The 13501-nt window shown below is 43.0% G+C and overlaps 1 protein-coding gene across 6 annotated transcripts in view; it reads right to left on the bottom strand.

The window, feature by feature from the left end:
• LOC144943863 (ATP-dependent 6-phosphofructokinase, platelet type-like) overlaps positions 1-13501 on the bottom strand; it is a 339772-nt gene that overhangs the window by 287037 nt on the left and 39234 nt on the right. For 2 of the 6 annotated variants that reach the window (XM_078871734.1, XM_078871702.1), the window contains exons 10-18: positions 12248-12340; positions 11393-11518; positions 9817-9881; positions 9583-9652; positions 9300-9314; positions 3494-3640; positions 2300-2370; positions 1940-2027; positions 1149-1301 (exon numbers count right to left, since the gene is read on the bottom strand). In XM_078871734.1, the coding sequence (XP_078727860.1) occupies positions 1149-1301; positions 1940-2027; positions 2300-2370; positions 3494-3640; positions 9300-9314; positions 9583-9652; positions 9817-9881; positions 11393-11518; positions 12248-12340 (828 nt within the window). The remainder of the gene's footprint in view (positions 1-1148; positions 1302-1939; positions 2028-2299; positions 2371-3493; positions 3641-9299; positions 9315-9582; positions 9653-9816; positions 9882-11392; positions 11519-12247; positions 12341-13501) is intronic. The other 4 variants (XM_078871742.1, XM_078871718.1, XM_078871710.1 and 1 more) reach the window with 3 other exon arrangements.

Here is a 13501-nt window from a genome sequence, read left to right as displayed (position 1 = left end):
GATTGCATTTGCCAATGAAGGCGGGAGGAAAAAAAGACCAGAGCAAGACGGGGGGAGGCGCAGGAGGTGAGAAGAAGGTTCACAGGCCAATACTCACGAGGCGAGGCTGGTCGCAGGATTTGCTTTCGCAGAGGAACGGATAGCCTTGGTCTCAGGTCACTTACCGAGATTATTGTTGAACGGAACCCAGTGTTGATCGTCTTCAGCCGAATGCAATGAAACGAGTGAACGTCGGCGTTGTGCGTATGTGTGTGTGTCTTTGCGGTAGTGTAGCGGTTGGCGCGCAGAGCACTCTATGAACCCGGTGATGCACACGTATATCCGATGATGTACATCACTGCAACTGAATCGGAAGAAAAAATAAAATAACTTAATCGGTACCAAGGCTCCCTTAGGGCCATGCGGGAGGGCGTGTGGCACAGTTTCGCATCAACGATCATAGAGTGTGCGGTAGTGTTGCTACAGTACTCTGTGGCGAGTACAAAGTCTTTAAAAACAACAACGCTACGCCGCTCTAAATCAAATTAACGCCAAACCGCTTGCACGTTTCGAGATTCAACGGTGAACAAGACACCCAGCCTGCAACTTGCAGACGTCTCGGAACGGGAAAAGGTTAATTGGCGGTTGGAATTTGCGCTGGCTCGTATGCTTTAATGGCATCATAGTCGCATTTAAGTGCGTGCTCATTGGCCACGCTACTGCTTGCACTAATGCGCCTGCAATGCATGCCAAATAGACGTACGTTTGTTGAACTTCTTTCGCACCGTATGTGTAGCCAACCGCATTAAATGCAGGGGCGAGGGAAGGACAACAAACGAAACACAAAAATGAGTTCTAAAGAAATTTGTTTTTAATTTGGATTTAAAAGTATTTAGCTCCAGTGGCTTCCTAATATTTGAAGAGTGTTCCAGACGGCCGCAAAAGCGCATCTCAAAGTAGCGATGCGGGCTCCCGCCTTTGTTCGATGGTTAGTCAATAGCCGCTGCGAGGATGACCGGAGTTCGTGTGATGGCTTATGCTCCTTGTGGTCTATTTGCAGCAAGAGCTTTGTGTGCAATGAGCGCGACCTTAATGAGCGGTAGGCCTCCACGGGCGAGGTCCAAAGAGCAACCGCGATGCTTCCCAACGAACGGCGGTGTGGCACTCACGTCCGTGATGGTATTGAGCGCCGTGTCGGCCCCCACGCTAAAGTCGCTGCCGGGCACATTGTTAGACACGGTGGCGGGCACCACCACCATGGGGATGCAGAACGCCGGGTGTGAGTCGCGCGCCTCCACCAGCTCCAGGCCGCTGAGGAAAGCCTGATGCCGCGACGGCAGGCGGCGGCGGAAAAGGGCAGGGCGCACACGGCCCGAGAGACAGAGAGAGGAAGCGCGGCAGAGCGAGAATGCAGAACAAGAGGTAGTGGAGCAGAAGGGCCTGGCACTGACACGCAGACGCAAAGGGGCACACTTGGTGATTTTTTTTTGTCGACTGTTTCGTAACGGTGATGATTGTGTGCAGTGCTGCAACCCTCGGGAGCCCCTGGCAGTTTCAATTAATTTACCATTCACAATTTACCATTACATGACAAATTGAGAGATGTTGTTGAAAAATAATCAAATCCAAATTTTCCTACGCAGCAGATGACTCCAGCGGGTGGAGTGAGTCATCGAGCAAAGCCTGCGTCAGTGCGATCCCATTTTAATGGGTTAGCAACAGTGTTAGTTTTCAAGTTTCAAGAGAAAGAATTGTGCAAAAGAAGCATAAACAAGACATCTAAGAAAAGGGTTAAGAGATTGGCCTTGCTATAAAACCAAAGCACAAATTCAGAGAGGAATGCGATTAACTTATTATACTATAATATACAATTGCGACGATAATTATGCATGATGACAATCCACTCACATGATCAAAACCAAGCATATTTGCAAATGGCAGTATTTTTGGGAAAACTCACCTCAAACCCACCAATAATGAGCAATGCGTTAACATTGTGTTCACGGATCTTTTCAGCGATTTGATCAAAATACTTGCTTGGGAGAGTCCTGCGCACAGAAGCCAGAAATATACTAAAATCAATACAAGAGCATCATTATTTGGCCAAATCCTGTATCTAATACATTATCATATGCCTTGGGCTAAATTATCTGGAATAAACCTGATCTCATCAAATCTCAGAAGCCTGGAAAGTTCATGGATGGGTGACCACCATGCATAACAGGTATTATAGGGCTCCTGCTTCTGTGGAGCTACTTTGTTATAACAGAAGGCAGTGGAGAAAAATCCATCACTGTATACAATACACACGGCAACGTACCGCTTTGTTCCGAGTAAGGATCCACCCTGGCCCGTCCAGCCTCCAACATCTCTCCACTTAATTTCTTTTATCTGAAGAACAACAAAATAGCAGAAACACTTTGTCGAGCATTTTTTTGGAAGTAGAAATGATTGTATGATTAGATTTCCATTCCAGACCGGAAATGTTTAAACTGCACCCAAACAAATCTATACGAGTTACTTGTGTTAAGATATTCGGAACTCAAATAATATAATTAACATGTAACTATATAGGGCGAGGGTTGGTGCAGTGGCATGGTAGCTAGCACACTGCACTAGTTCCTGAAGAACCTGCTGCCAATACGTGGAGCGAAACGACGGACAACCATGCCAAACAACACGCAGTACGACCCGACAGCAAATCTCAGGGCTGCAGAGCGCAACTGCAAAAACCTACGCAGAGGGATTAGCAGGGAGTAGTTTCATCACGTGCATAGGGGCGGTGGCTTGGCCTAGTCGTAGCACGCTCGCCGCCTATTGCAAACGTTCACACGGTTCGAATTCAGCAGCCACCGTGGTTTAAATCGCAGCCCGTGTTAACCACAAAAATATTGCGCGACATCTGATTCACAGTGGACATTAAAGATCGTGTGAGTTTATTCACAAGGGTAGGCCATTGTGTGCCTGAAAATTTACCCCGCGAAAATCACTCAATTGGGATTACACACAGCATTGATCACTGCACTACTGCGAAAACGTGGCAGGACCCTCCGGAACAAACAAAAAACAGTCATCGGACGCCGCAAAGATTTCTGGGTAAAGAAGTGCAATAAAACATACATATAAATAGACGGCACGTCTCGGGGGTCTACAATCAAGAGTATATTTGAGCCTGGATAAAAAGGATGGTCAGGCAAAAGGGTGCTGATACTTCGGGCCATGAAGAAAAAAACCGGACAAATATGTAGGATGAACAACAGGAAAATTAAAAGTGGGTTGTTGTTCGGATAAAATGTAAGGAACCGAGAAAGAGAGGAAGACCTTATAGAGAATGGCTTAACGATGACATCACGAGAGATTGGTGCCAGAAAGATGTGGCCACTACTTGAGCACATTGGCACAAGACAGAGGAAAGTGGAAACAAATTAGGAAATATGAAGTGGACATCTACTGCCCATGGATCGTGATGACGATGATGATATGGCGTGTCACTTTTGGAGGAGCGGGTTGTTACCTGGCCCTTGGCAAAGCCCTCGAAGCCGTCGTTCACGGCCAGAATGTTGTGCCCCTCCGTGATGCCCACACGCACGGCCGAGCGCACGGCTGCGTTCATCCCAGCCGCTGGGGCGCCCACGTTGAGCACCGCGATCGTGAACTGGGTCTACTCCCCACCAGCACCACAGACGCAACAACACTCAGCAGTTAAGAGCAGGAGGGCACTGCCCAAGCAACGTCCACAATGTGAGCTTTACAGTTTCCCGACTTCTGGACCAGACCAAAAGAAATACAATCCCAATTACCGGTAGCCGAAGCAGCAGACCACAATGTAATGCACGCAGGGATTTTCTGTTCTTGTAAATATTAGTGTGCAGTGTCTGAGCAGATTGTTGTCACGTGATTGTACACATTAAAAATTAATGTTGATGTTTACTGAACGGTTTAACTTTTTTGGGGTGACAAGACAAATATTCACGTTCATGTATATAAGGATATTAATCAATACTCCGCGTCAAAGATGATTGGGCAGATTGTATAGCCATTTAATATTAGTGGTCAATTAATTTTTATGGCAGAAAAAAGTATTTTTGAAAAAATATATATACACTACTTTTTGAAGTGTAAAAAAATAATTCTAGATTTGAAGTTTTCGTGACTGCAAGAATCCATACTCTTTGGTTCTTGCGGTAAAATCACGTAGGTGAAAAGAAAAAAAATTGACGTTTACTGAATGGTCCGAAACGTCGTGAGCTTATTGTTATTTATTTCTTATTTATTTATTTATTTTATTTTCATTTTTTCACCTACGTCACTTTATCGAAAGAACCAAAGAGTATGTAAAAAAAAACAACCCATAGAAATATAACCCATAAAAAAATAACCCAAGAAAATAATCCCCGCGAACACTCCAGCAGTGTTGACTCTCACTGGAGCATTACTATTGAGGTCATATCACATAAAAGATAATTACTAAAATAATTTAAAAAAGATCCTGATCGGCTTACAGGTCTCAGATTTTGGCGCTTAGCCTTTGATAAATCTGGGATCACATCCAATTGGCTCCGAGCCACATTTAGGGTTTCATTTAACCCAACGTGATTGGACACCTGAACTTGCACCCTTTACCAATATGGTTTAATCGATTTACAACTTCAGGTTGCATGTCAAGACCAGTTTTGTGAATGGTGAGTAATTAATATGGGATTTTCACGATAACACAAAACTGACATATAGAGTCCATCGCTTATAACAGACCGTGTAATACGCATGGTAATAAGACGCTGTCGAGATTTAGTTTGTACACCCACTTTAAAGTATTTAGTTTTGGTCTGGTCCATTAATATAAGAGCCACCGAGGTTTTAAAAACGGCAAAAACGGAGCAAAACAGAAGAGAGGCCACCCAGAGACAAGAAATAAACCCATCCCTTAGATCCCACAGGAGGAAACACCTTTCTACACATTGAGTAAACTGTGAGTGACACCAACAAGCATTTCATAAAACCATATCAAGCAAAAAGAATGCTATACCTAAACAAAAGAAGGCAACCACTTATTTTCCCTTCCATTGTATTTTAGTCTCTACGTTATGTTCTGGAGTTGCACGGAAATTAATTCTTTACTCGCCGATACCCTCTTCCATTTGCTCTTCTGATTGATTGGCAGGCTACTTTGGCAGTGGAGTCAATTTAGAATGTGGCACTGCCCCAAACGAACACCATCGGTAAAAGGCAATGTCGTCGTCTATGCAGGGATCCTTCACTTGTGAGTCTCAAAGCCAGCAAGTATGACATTGACACCGTGTGAGTTGTATAGGGGCAGCCACCCCCCACTGCAGCACTTTCACAGGGCTAAACGGCTCACGGATAGTAATAGGTTTTTACCCTTTCAACTGGTACAAAAACTGACACCTTTATACAAGGCATCATGTTTGCAATAACCACAACACAAGCAGTCAAAATGCAAACAAAAAGAAACAACTCTGATGATGATAATGATATGCCTTTTGGTGTCATCTGGTCCAACACCAATGGAGACTAGGCTCTAAGAAAAGCTGTGTCGGGTGTGGACCAATCAACTTCAAGGACAGTGAATATCATTATCATCATCATAGTTGTTTCTTTTTGTTTGCATTTTGACTGCTTGTGTTGTGGTTATTGCAAACATGATGCCTTGTATAAAGGTGTCAGTTTTTGTACCAGTTGAAAGGGTAAACACCTATTACTATATTTTGCCACTGGTAAAGGAGGTCTCATAGTGTAAAAGCTCACGGATAAACAACTCTGGGAATGCAGTGCATCTCCTCACGGTGCAATCATCCATTTGCCAAACTGGGAGTCGAAAAGTGTATGAAACTGTAAATGCTCGGTATATTTTCCTTCAGGTGTGTGAGAAGATGGGTCACGGGTGCCAGCTAATGGCAGAGTAATGAGGATTTGGCCATTTGCTCCTCAAGATACCATTCATCTTGCCTAACTCTGAGAAATTTGCAGACAAGGAGCAATGGATACCTTCATTGATACCGGCACGTAATCATTTATAACAGTGCTATTGCCCGCATTGATTGATTTCTTATTTATCCAGGTAATAGACCATTGAGATCCATTATATCTATGCATGGAAGACTGTGCCTAGAAATATAAAACGATGGTTAGGGGATGGATATGGACTAAGACAAGTGCACAGCGGCCTATATTGGCAAATTATGGTGCTCCAGGCTTTGCAACATGTTACAGGATATTCTTTTGTTCTTTCGGTAAAGTCACGTAGATAGAAAAATAACAATACAAAATGAAGTGAATAAAAAGAATTAAAATAAAATATAAAATAATATTTAAAAAAACAATGTAGACTGTAGCCTGGTTCTTATTCGGAGTGAGTGTGCTGGCAATCTATAATATAGACTGTAGCCTGGTTATTAAGATTGGTGAGTGTACTGGCAGTCTCCGATTAAGAACCAGGCTACAGGCTACAGTCTAGATTAGCGTTGTTTTGTTTTATATTTTTTATTTTATTTTTAGTATTTTTATTCACTTCATTTTTTATTACTAAAATTTGAACATGTTAAAGAAGTGCTGCAAATGAACGGTTCCAATGATGCACAAATCAACAGGACATTGAATACCAAAACCAAATCAAATAACAAGAGCATTGAAGCTGCCCAAGTAATTAAAACGATCAAAATACCGTACATTGCGGAAGTAACTGAAAAACTAGCCAGATGTTTGGAAAAACCCGAGTCAGATTTGGCACGGTACATACAATACAGAATTTAATATCTGGTACAAAAGATGTATATCCGAAGCTATCAAAAGAAGGTATGTACAGGATTAACTGCACGTGTGGTAAATGTTTTGTTTGGAAAACTGGACGAATGATCAGCACGAGACGAAAAGAACATCAGAGAAATATTAAATTCTCCCAAATGCAACTGTCAGCAGTAGCAGAACACGCGTGCCAACAAGGACACTCAATTGATTTAGATAATGTTTGAAGTTTTGTGCAAAACTAGCTACTACTGGCCAAGATTGATTAGATAATCTGTCGAAATTTAAAGAAATCAAAATAACTCTAACCGTTCGGATAGCTACCATCTTAGTGCTGCGTGGAAGCAAATCATAAAATAATACATTATTTAAATGCATGCCTACAAATGGCAGCGTACTTCAATAGGGATTACCTTTGGTAGGGCTATTTTAATAAACACAATAGACAGGAAGGACAAGTTCAAAGGGCTCGCATAATGCACATGCATAATGTACGTTGCCTCAGTAATCCCCCCCCCCCACACATTGTGCAAGAGCGCAGAAGGGTGGTCAACACATCTACACCTCTATATAAGGAAAGAAACAGTAAGAGACTTCTCCACAAATCTGGCCGTCGCCTGATGAAGCTAGTTGTAATTACTGGCGAAACGTCATACTCAGTTTGTAAATGTTGTGGCTTGGCTCTCTAACACACCGGTGTGCTGTACTAGTGACGAATTGGCACGTTCTGTTTACGTGACAACCCTTACTAGTTGGCTATGTCGGGTGGTGGCGGGTTTTAATGACACATTTATATATTTACGCGATCTAACCCAAAAACCTCTATTATTGTACCACGTGTTATTATTTGTTTGCCTCGTGGCTGACGGCTAACAGCTTTAACAGATCTTCTTGGTTCTTTTGGTAAAGTCACGTAGAAGGGAAATAATAAAATAAAACATAATAAAATCAAATTATCGGAAAGACAGCCCTGTTCTTCACCTGAGGACGGCTGCTTGCGTTGTGGCCAAAACGTCATGAGAATTGTATTTTATTATGTTTTATTTTTATTATTTTAATATTTCCCTTCTACGTGACTTTACCGAAAGAACCAAGAAGATGAATCCCTGCAGTCACGAAAGCTTTAAATCGGCGCTTTAACAGAATTGACACGCGACCTTGTAAATGACATGCCAAAAGTTCACGTTGCTGGAAAGAGGTTAGTGCCTCTTACATTCAGTAAAGAGATCAAATACTGCCATTGCTTTAGCCGATTTTTCTGGACAAATCCACTGCAGTTATATCCACTCACGGGAACTACAGGACAAAAGCACCATATCCCCACCGCTCCCAACTCCACCACCACCTGCCTCACACGTGCACCGACTTAGCAGCCGAACTACAGCAGAATTCCCAGTCGCGTTAGAAGAAATCATTAGCAACACAAGTTAACTGCAGTGCGGCACCAAGCACAGACGCAGCCGAGATAATGCTAAGTGAGCCGTGCATGCTAGCCTGCCAAGTGCCAACGTTATCCGCCACACAGTCTACCCGGGCACACGGGCGCCAGCATGCGCTGAAGTCGGTTGGCGGCGTTATTGTGTGTCCCCTCGGGAAAAAGCTTTCGGCATAAATCTGCACCGAACAGCGCTTGCTCTGAACGCAGCACTGCCAGCGGTGCAAGCAGAGGAGAAGTCCGGTGGACTGCATTTGGCTTCTTAACTGTTTAATTACCCCCACGGTATGCTCTTCGCATTGTTAATGCTAAACAATGATTAATTGTTCCATTAAAAAAAAAACAGGATATAAGAACGAGACAAAAAGCAGTAATGTGTACAAATTAATCACTAAGAGGTTCAATATTATTATATCAAGCAATTAACTGCAGTGTATTTTTTTCTAACACGTAAATTAAAGGGTCATAAAAGCACGGCAAGCACATTCATGCCGAAAGCAGTTAGTGGCAGTTAGAAACCGGAGGAAATAGCAAAACTCAGTCTGCCCGCTTTAACAAGAGCTTAATGAGAGTCATGGGCAAGAGGCCTTGGCACATCAGCTGTAGAATTCCCAAAGCACAATATCCCACGGCGCAGCACCATTTCAGTGCGTACACTTGAAGCTTGCCTCAGTCTTTGAAAACATCCATCCTGAAAATTTTCAATTTACAGCTAAGAGAAACAAGCTGCTTTCAACAGCATACCATTATGTCAAATTGGGCATTTCAACATTCATGTGGAAAACCGATAGATTTAAATGAGCATTAAATTTGCATTCATAATGTGGTACTTTCCAAGCAATCCAAACTCTGTCTCCACCGTATTTATAAACTCACAGCGCTGCAGGTTCGAACAAAAGCCGCACGCAAAGAAGCGGTGTGAAATTGACGCTGAAATTGAGCATTTGTGGAAATTATGAACTTTTTGATTGTTCGATTCAGTTTTGCTCTTAAAATGAAGACCAACATTATTTGTTTTAAGGGAAGTGTTTGGAGCAAGACCATTCAGCAATACTTCAAAAGCACGCACATCGTTAAGCGCTAGTGCACGCCATAAAAACGACACACAAGCCAAGGTACATACTCCATTACTGCCATCCTGTCGGAGTCCCAGGCCACAATCACAACGGGTAGGAGAAAGTAAAATGTCAAAAATCACGACAATCATAATAATAATGATCAAAGTTTTGGAAATGAACACATCATTGTAAACAGTTGATTTTTGTATGTAATAAAAAAAAATACTAAATCATAATATGATTCGGGTTAAGCATATGATGCGATTCAGATAATTAAGCAACATGAGGGTAAAAACAGAACTGGAATTTACAACTGAGAAACAATCCAGCGCAGTTTAATCGACTGACCTTTGGGTACGCAGAATCGACCTTTTTATTGGCCAGAAGTTTGTAAGTGTTCAAGTTATTTTCAAAACTCCTGCAGGCAGTTGTCAAAAAAATAAAAATGGAAAACATCATTGCATTCAACAGACGATTCCAGGCAGTGCATGTCATTAGCGAGCATCAGTAAAAACATCTCAACACAGGCGAGAGGAAGTTGCACAAGCAAACGGCAGGCCGATGCAGAAGCTGGTCGCTTACCGTCCGCGGAGTTTTACCGCGTCCGCAAACCGCCGCTCATCCATGGCCTTCTGAACCTCCTGCGTCTGAGGAGCACAAAGACAACCCTGCGCTTTATTCTCCGCCGCACAATTGTCCCAAAGCTGGGCTCCTATCCGAGTCATCGATTTACTCAACCGACTATCGGTTCTGTTGCACGGTTAATCGCATAACAAGAAACTAGATTATTTACTATTTAAATTTGATCGGATAAGGCCCACTGAGATAACTACCACGCCTAGTGTAAGGAGGACATGGGTGCGATCCCGACCCTGACGATGCTTGTATATTTGGAGTTTTCGTGGTCTCCCCATGGGCGGGTGGATTCTTCTCCGGGTTCTCTGGTTTTTCACTCCACATTTAGAAGCATGCGTTTAGAGTATTTGACTGCTATAAATTTCCACGTGATAAGCCACTTCGTTGACCTGTCATTTGTGGCCAGGTCACCTCTGAAAAAAGAGCCAATAGCTCAGTAGGCTTCACCTGGTAGATAAAATAAAAAATTACGAATGCATTTATTTTGAAATTCAGTAATGGAGGGAGTGAAGGTGCTGTTTAATCAAATCTGTCGGTTATCTGAGAGTTATACTTATGGCGCGCCAAATTTTCCCAAGTACATAAAACAATGATATTAGCAATAACACACTCTTTTGCAGAGGTACTCACCCGTCACTGGTAGAGTATTCTAAGTTGATCATGGAGAAGTAAGGGAGCCCGTTTAAATCACGACGACGAATGTTTGCAATTGAGGCTCCGCTAGCGCCATGACTCGACAGCATCCTGAAGCGCAAGGCCAAGATGCCGGATGGCTGTCGGGATTTTTTACGTATACTTCCAGGAAGATTTCTATTGCCGTCCATGACAGATGCCTGCTTAACAGAACACTCCGGATGGCAAAGTGCCGGTGTAACAGGCTAAAATAACCACCTGCCCCGATTAAACCCGGGTATAGTTTGGCCCAGGCCAGAGTATACCCGGGGGGATGAAGTGTCCTTGGCTAAACTATACCCCGCGGGGGTTTAAACTAGACTGGGCCAGACCATACCGCTCCAGGCCAGAATATGCCCCATGTGAAAGTTCAAACGAACTTCAATCGATATCTAAAAAGCGTATAAATGGAAGTAAGAATCTCAATGTGATCAATTCAAGCATTTTCAGGGTTAGGGTATTTATTGAAGTTTTTATGGTTGAAGCAATCAAAGTCTATGTGTTTACAGTTTTGAATAAAATGTTGGAAAAATTTAGTAATTCATGTGTATATCGCTCAACACTATTACTATCATGGGGGTATAATTTGGCCTATAGGGGCATAATTTGGCCTAGGCCATAATATACCCCAGAGTATTAATTGTCCTGGGCCATAATATACCCGGGTATAATCTAGCCTAGGCCGTTTTAACCCCGGGTATACTACAGCCTGTGGGTATACTACGGCCTGTTACACCGGATTAACAGACCTTTTGCCGTACACAAGGTACTTCACAAAGGCTTCTGTATCCATATTATATCATTCTCATTTACTTCCAGTGGAGGCACCGCCCATCACCCCCCCCCTCACCAATTGCACACACTCCATGAGCGGCAGGCGGATGGACTGGTTGCCCGACAGCGACACGACGCAGGCAGGGGTCTCCGGGGTCGCCTCGAGCAGAGCCAGCACCGCCTCTACTCCCATGCGACTTGCCTGCACCCGCACACACACATTCATGCCTTAGGCCTGTCCGTTCAGCCACCATGGGGGAGCAGTGGGGGGGGGGGGGGGAGAAAAAAACTCTCTAAATGTCATAAAAATAATCCAAAATGAATGAAACTATGGTGTAAAGCTGTGTTGCTATTCGGCACAAAGATAAAGATCACCCATGTTGCCTTAAGAGGCAGTTGGGGCAAGTGCTGTTCGCGAGCACCTATGAAGGCCGGTACGGCACGCGAGCAGGTGGGTGACCAGCACCACGCCCGGCCGCCTTTTGTCTCCCCAGTGGCGATGTTTACACAACACACCAGGTACTCATTTGAGGCTGAGTCGACCTAGGGGAGGCCCAGAACCGATTCAGATCATCGTCACTGGTGTTGGCCGTGAGTGGGACGAGCTTAGGTCGCGGGGTTTCGTAGTGCAGCGCGTGCCAACCGTTGCACTACCGCTCCTCACGCATACACACCGGCACACACTTACACACAAGCACACACAGACTGTTCTAGATTTGAAGTTTTCGTGACTGCAAGGGTTCATACTCTTTGTTATTTTCGGTAAAGTCACGTAGGTAAAAGATATAATCACAGCAAAATGTCGCTGCGACGGTTCCACCTGAAGACGGAAGCTTTTGTTGCCTCCGAAACGTCGTGATTTAATTTATTTAAATTTTTTACCTACGTGACTTTACCGAAAAAAACAAAGAGTACAGGAGACTGTGCCTACCAGGATGCGGTCGAAGGCAGACGGGGTCCCGCCCCTCTGCACGTGCCCCAAGATGGTGACTCGTGTGTCCAGCCCCAAGGACTTGGTCACCAGCTTGCGATGCGATGCCACACACGCTCAGTGTTATTCCAATTGCATTTAACACAGCTGATTAAGACAACAACAGTTTTGCACGGTAATTTTACTTTTTCTTTTTTTTATCATTTTGCGTATTGCAAGAAATTGCAGCAGGTAGCAGCGTCATCATTTACGCAGATCCAATGACATGTTAAGAACATTCAAAGAGTTATTCGATTTCAAATTGCCAAAATAAACAAGTCAAGGAAGCCAAGGAAGCCAAAGTAGCCACAAGTCAAGCAAAGCAGGGTGAAAACACAAACAATAAAATATATGAGCCCATACACAAGTATGCTCAACATTTCAGCATAGAAATCAGAGGTGCATTATTAATGTTTAAAGACTATAGGACAGCGCTTTTTATGAACATTGCTGCACCGATTATTGCCATCTTTGAATGTATTTTCTTAAATAATGTACAAGATAAATATCACTGCAACATTGAAGCATGGTAATGAAAATGGGAAATACAAAATATGCCTATTTTTGAATGTGTATGATGACAGCATTTCATATATAGTTTTGCTTTTTCAGTGTTCAATTAAAGAACATTCATAACTATTAAGGTATTTCTTTCATTGGGTAAATATAGAGGGGACAATTTCAATTATGAAGGGTACTACAAATCAAACAGAGGGGCAGGTTAGAATAAAAAAACAAGACTTACTTTTAAGTGCCACTGCACAAATGTTTTAGCACAGATTTGTGCGTACAGCAAGATAACTGTGATGGAATTATAAATGTACTATTTTTTATTAGATGTCATGGTAATGTCTTCCACATGACCCAATTTAATTTCCAGGCTTGAAATGGGCCTTTCTTAAAAATGTGAAGCCCAAATAAACTGGCAAAGGATTTGAGAAATAATGCTTTAAAATAATAATTTCTCAAATTCTGGCAACGCTCAGAAAGAGCAACATCTTCAAGTAGGATAATTGTTTGTTTACCCTTTTATCTGGCAACAAAACTGACACCTTTTTTTACAAGGAGTCATGATTGCATAGACTACAATACCTGCAGTCATAATTTAAACAAAAAACATAACTCTGATAATATATGCACTGTCCTTGAGGTTCCAATGGTGTAAATGCTTAGCCCGAGCTCTCATACTCTGATGGTGCATTGTCTTTGAGTTGT

This window comes from Lampetra fluviatilis, chromosome 2 (genome assembly GCF_964198595.1).
Source record: "Lampetra fluviatilis chromosome 2, kcLamFluv1.1, whole genome shotgun sequence".
Lineage (NCBI taxonomy): Eukaryota > Metazoa > Chordata > Hyperoartia > Petromyzontiformes > Petromyzontidae > Lampetra > Lampetra fluviatilis.
Note: the sequence above shows the minus strand (reverse complement) of the source record. Positions and strands in the feature narration are given on the sequence as shown.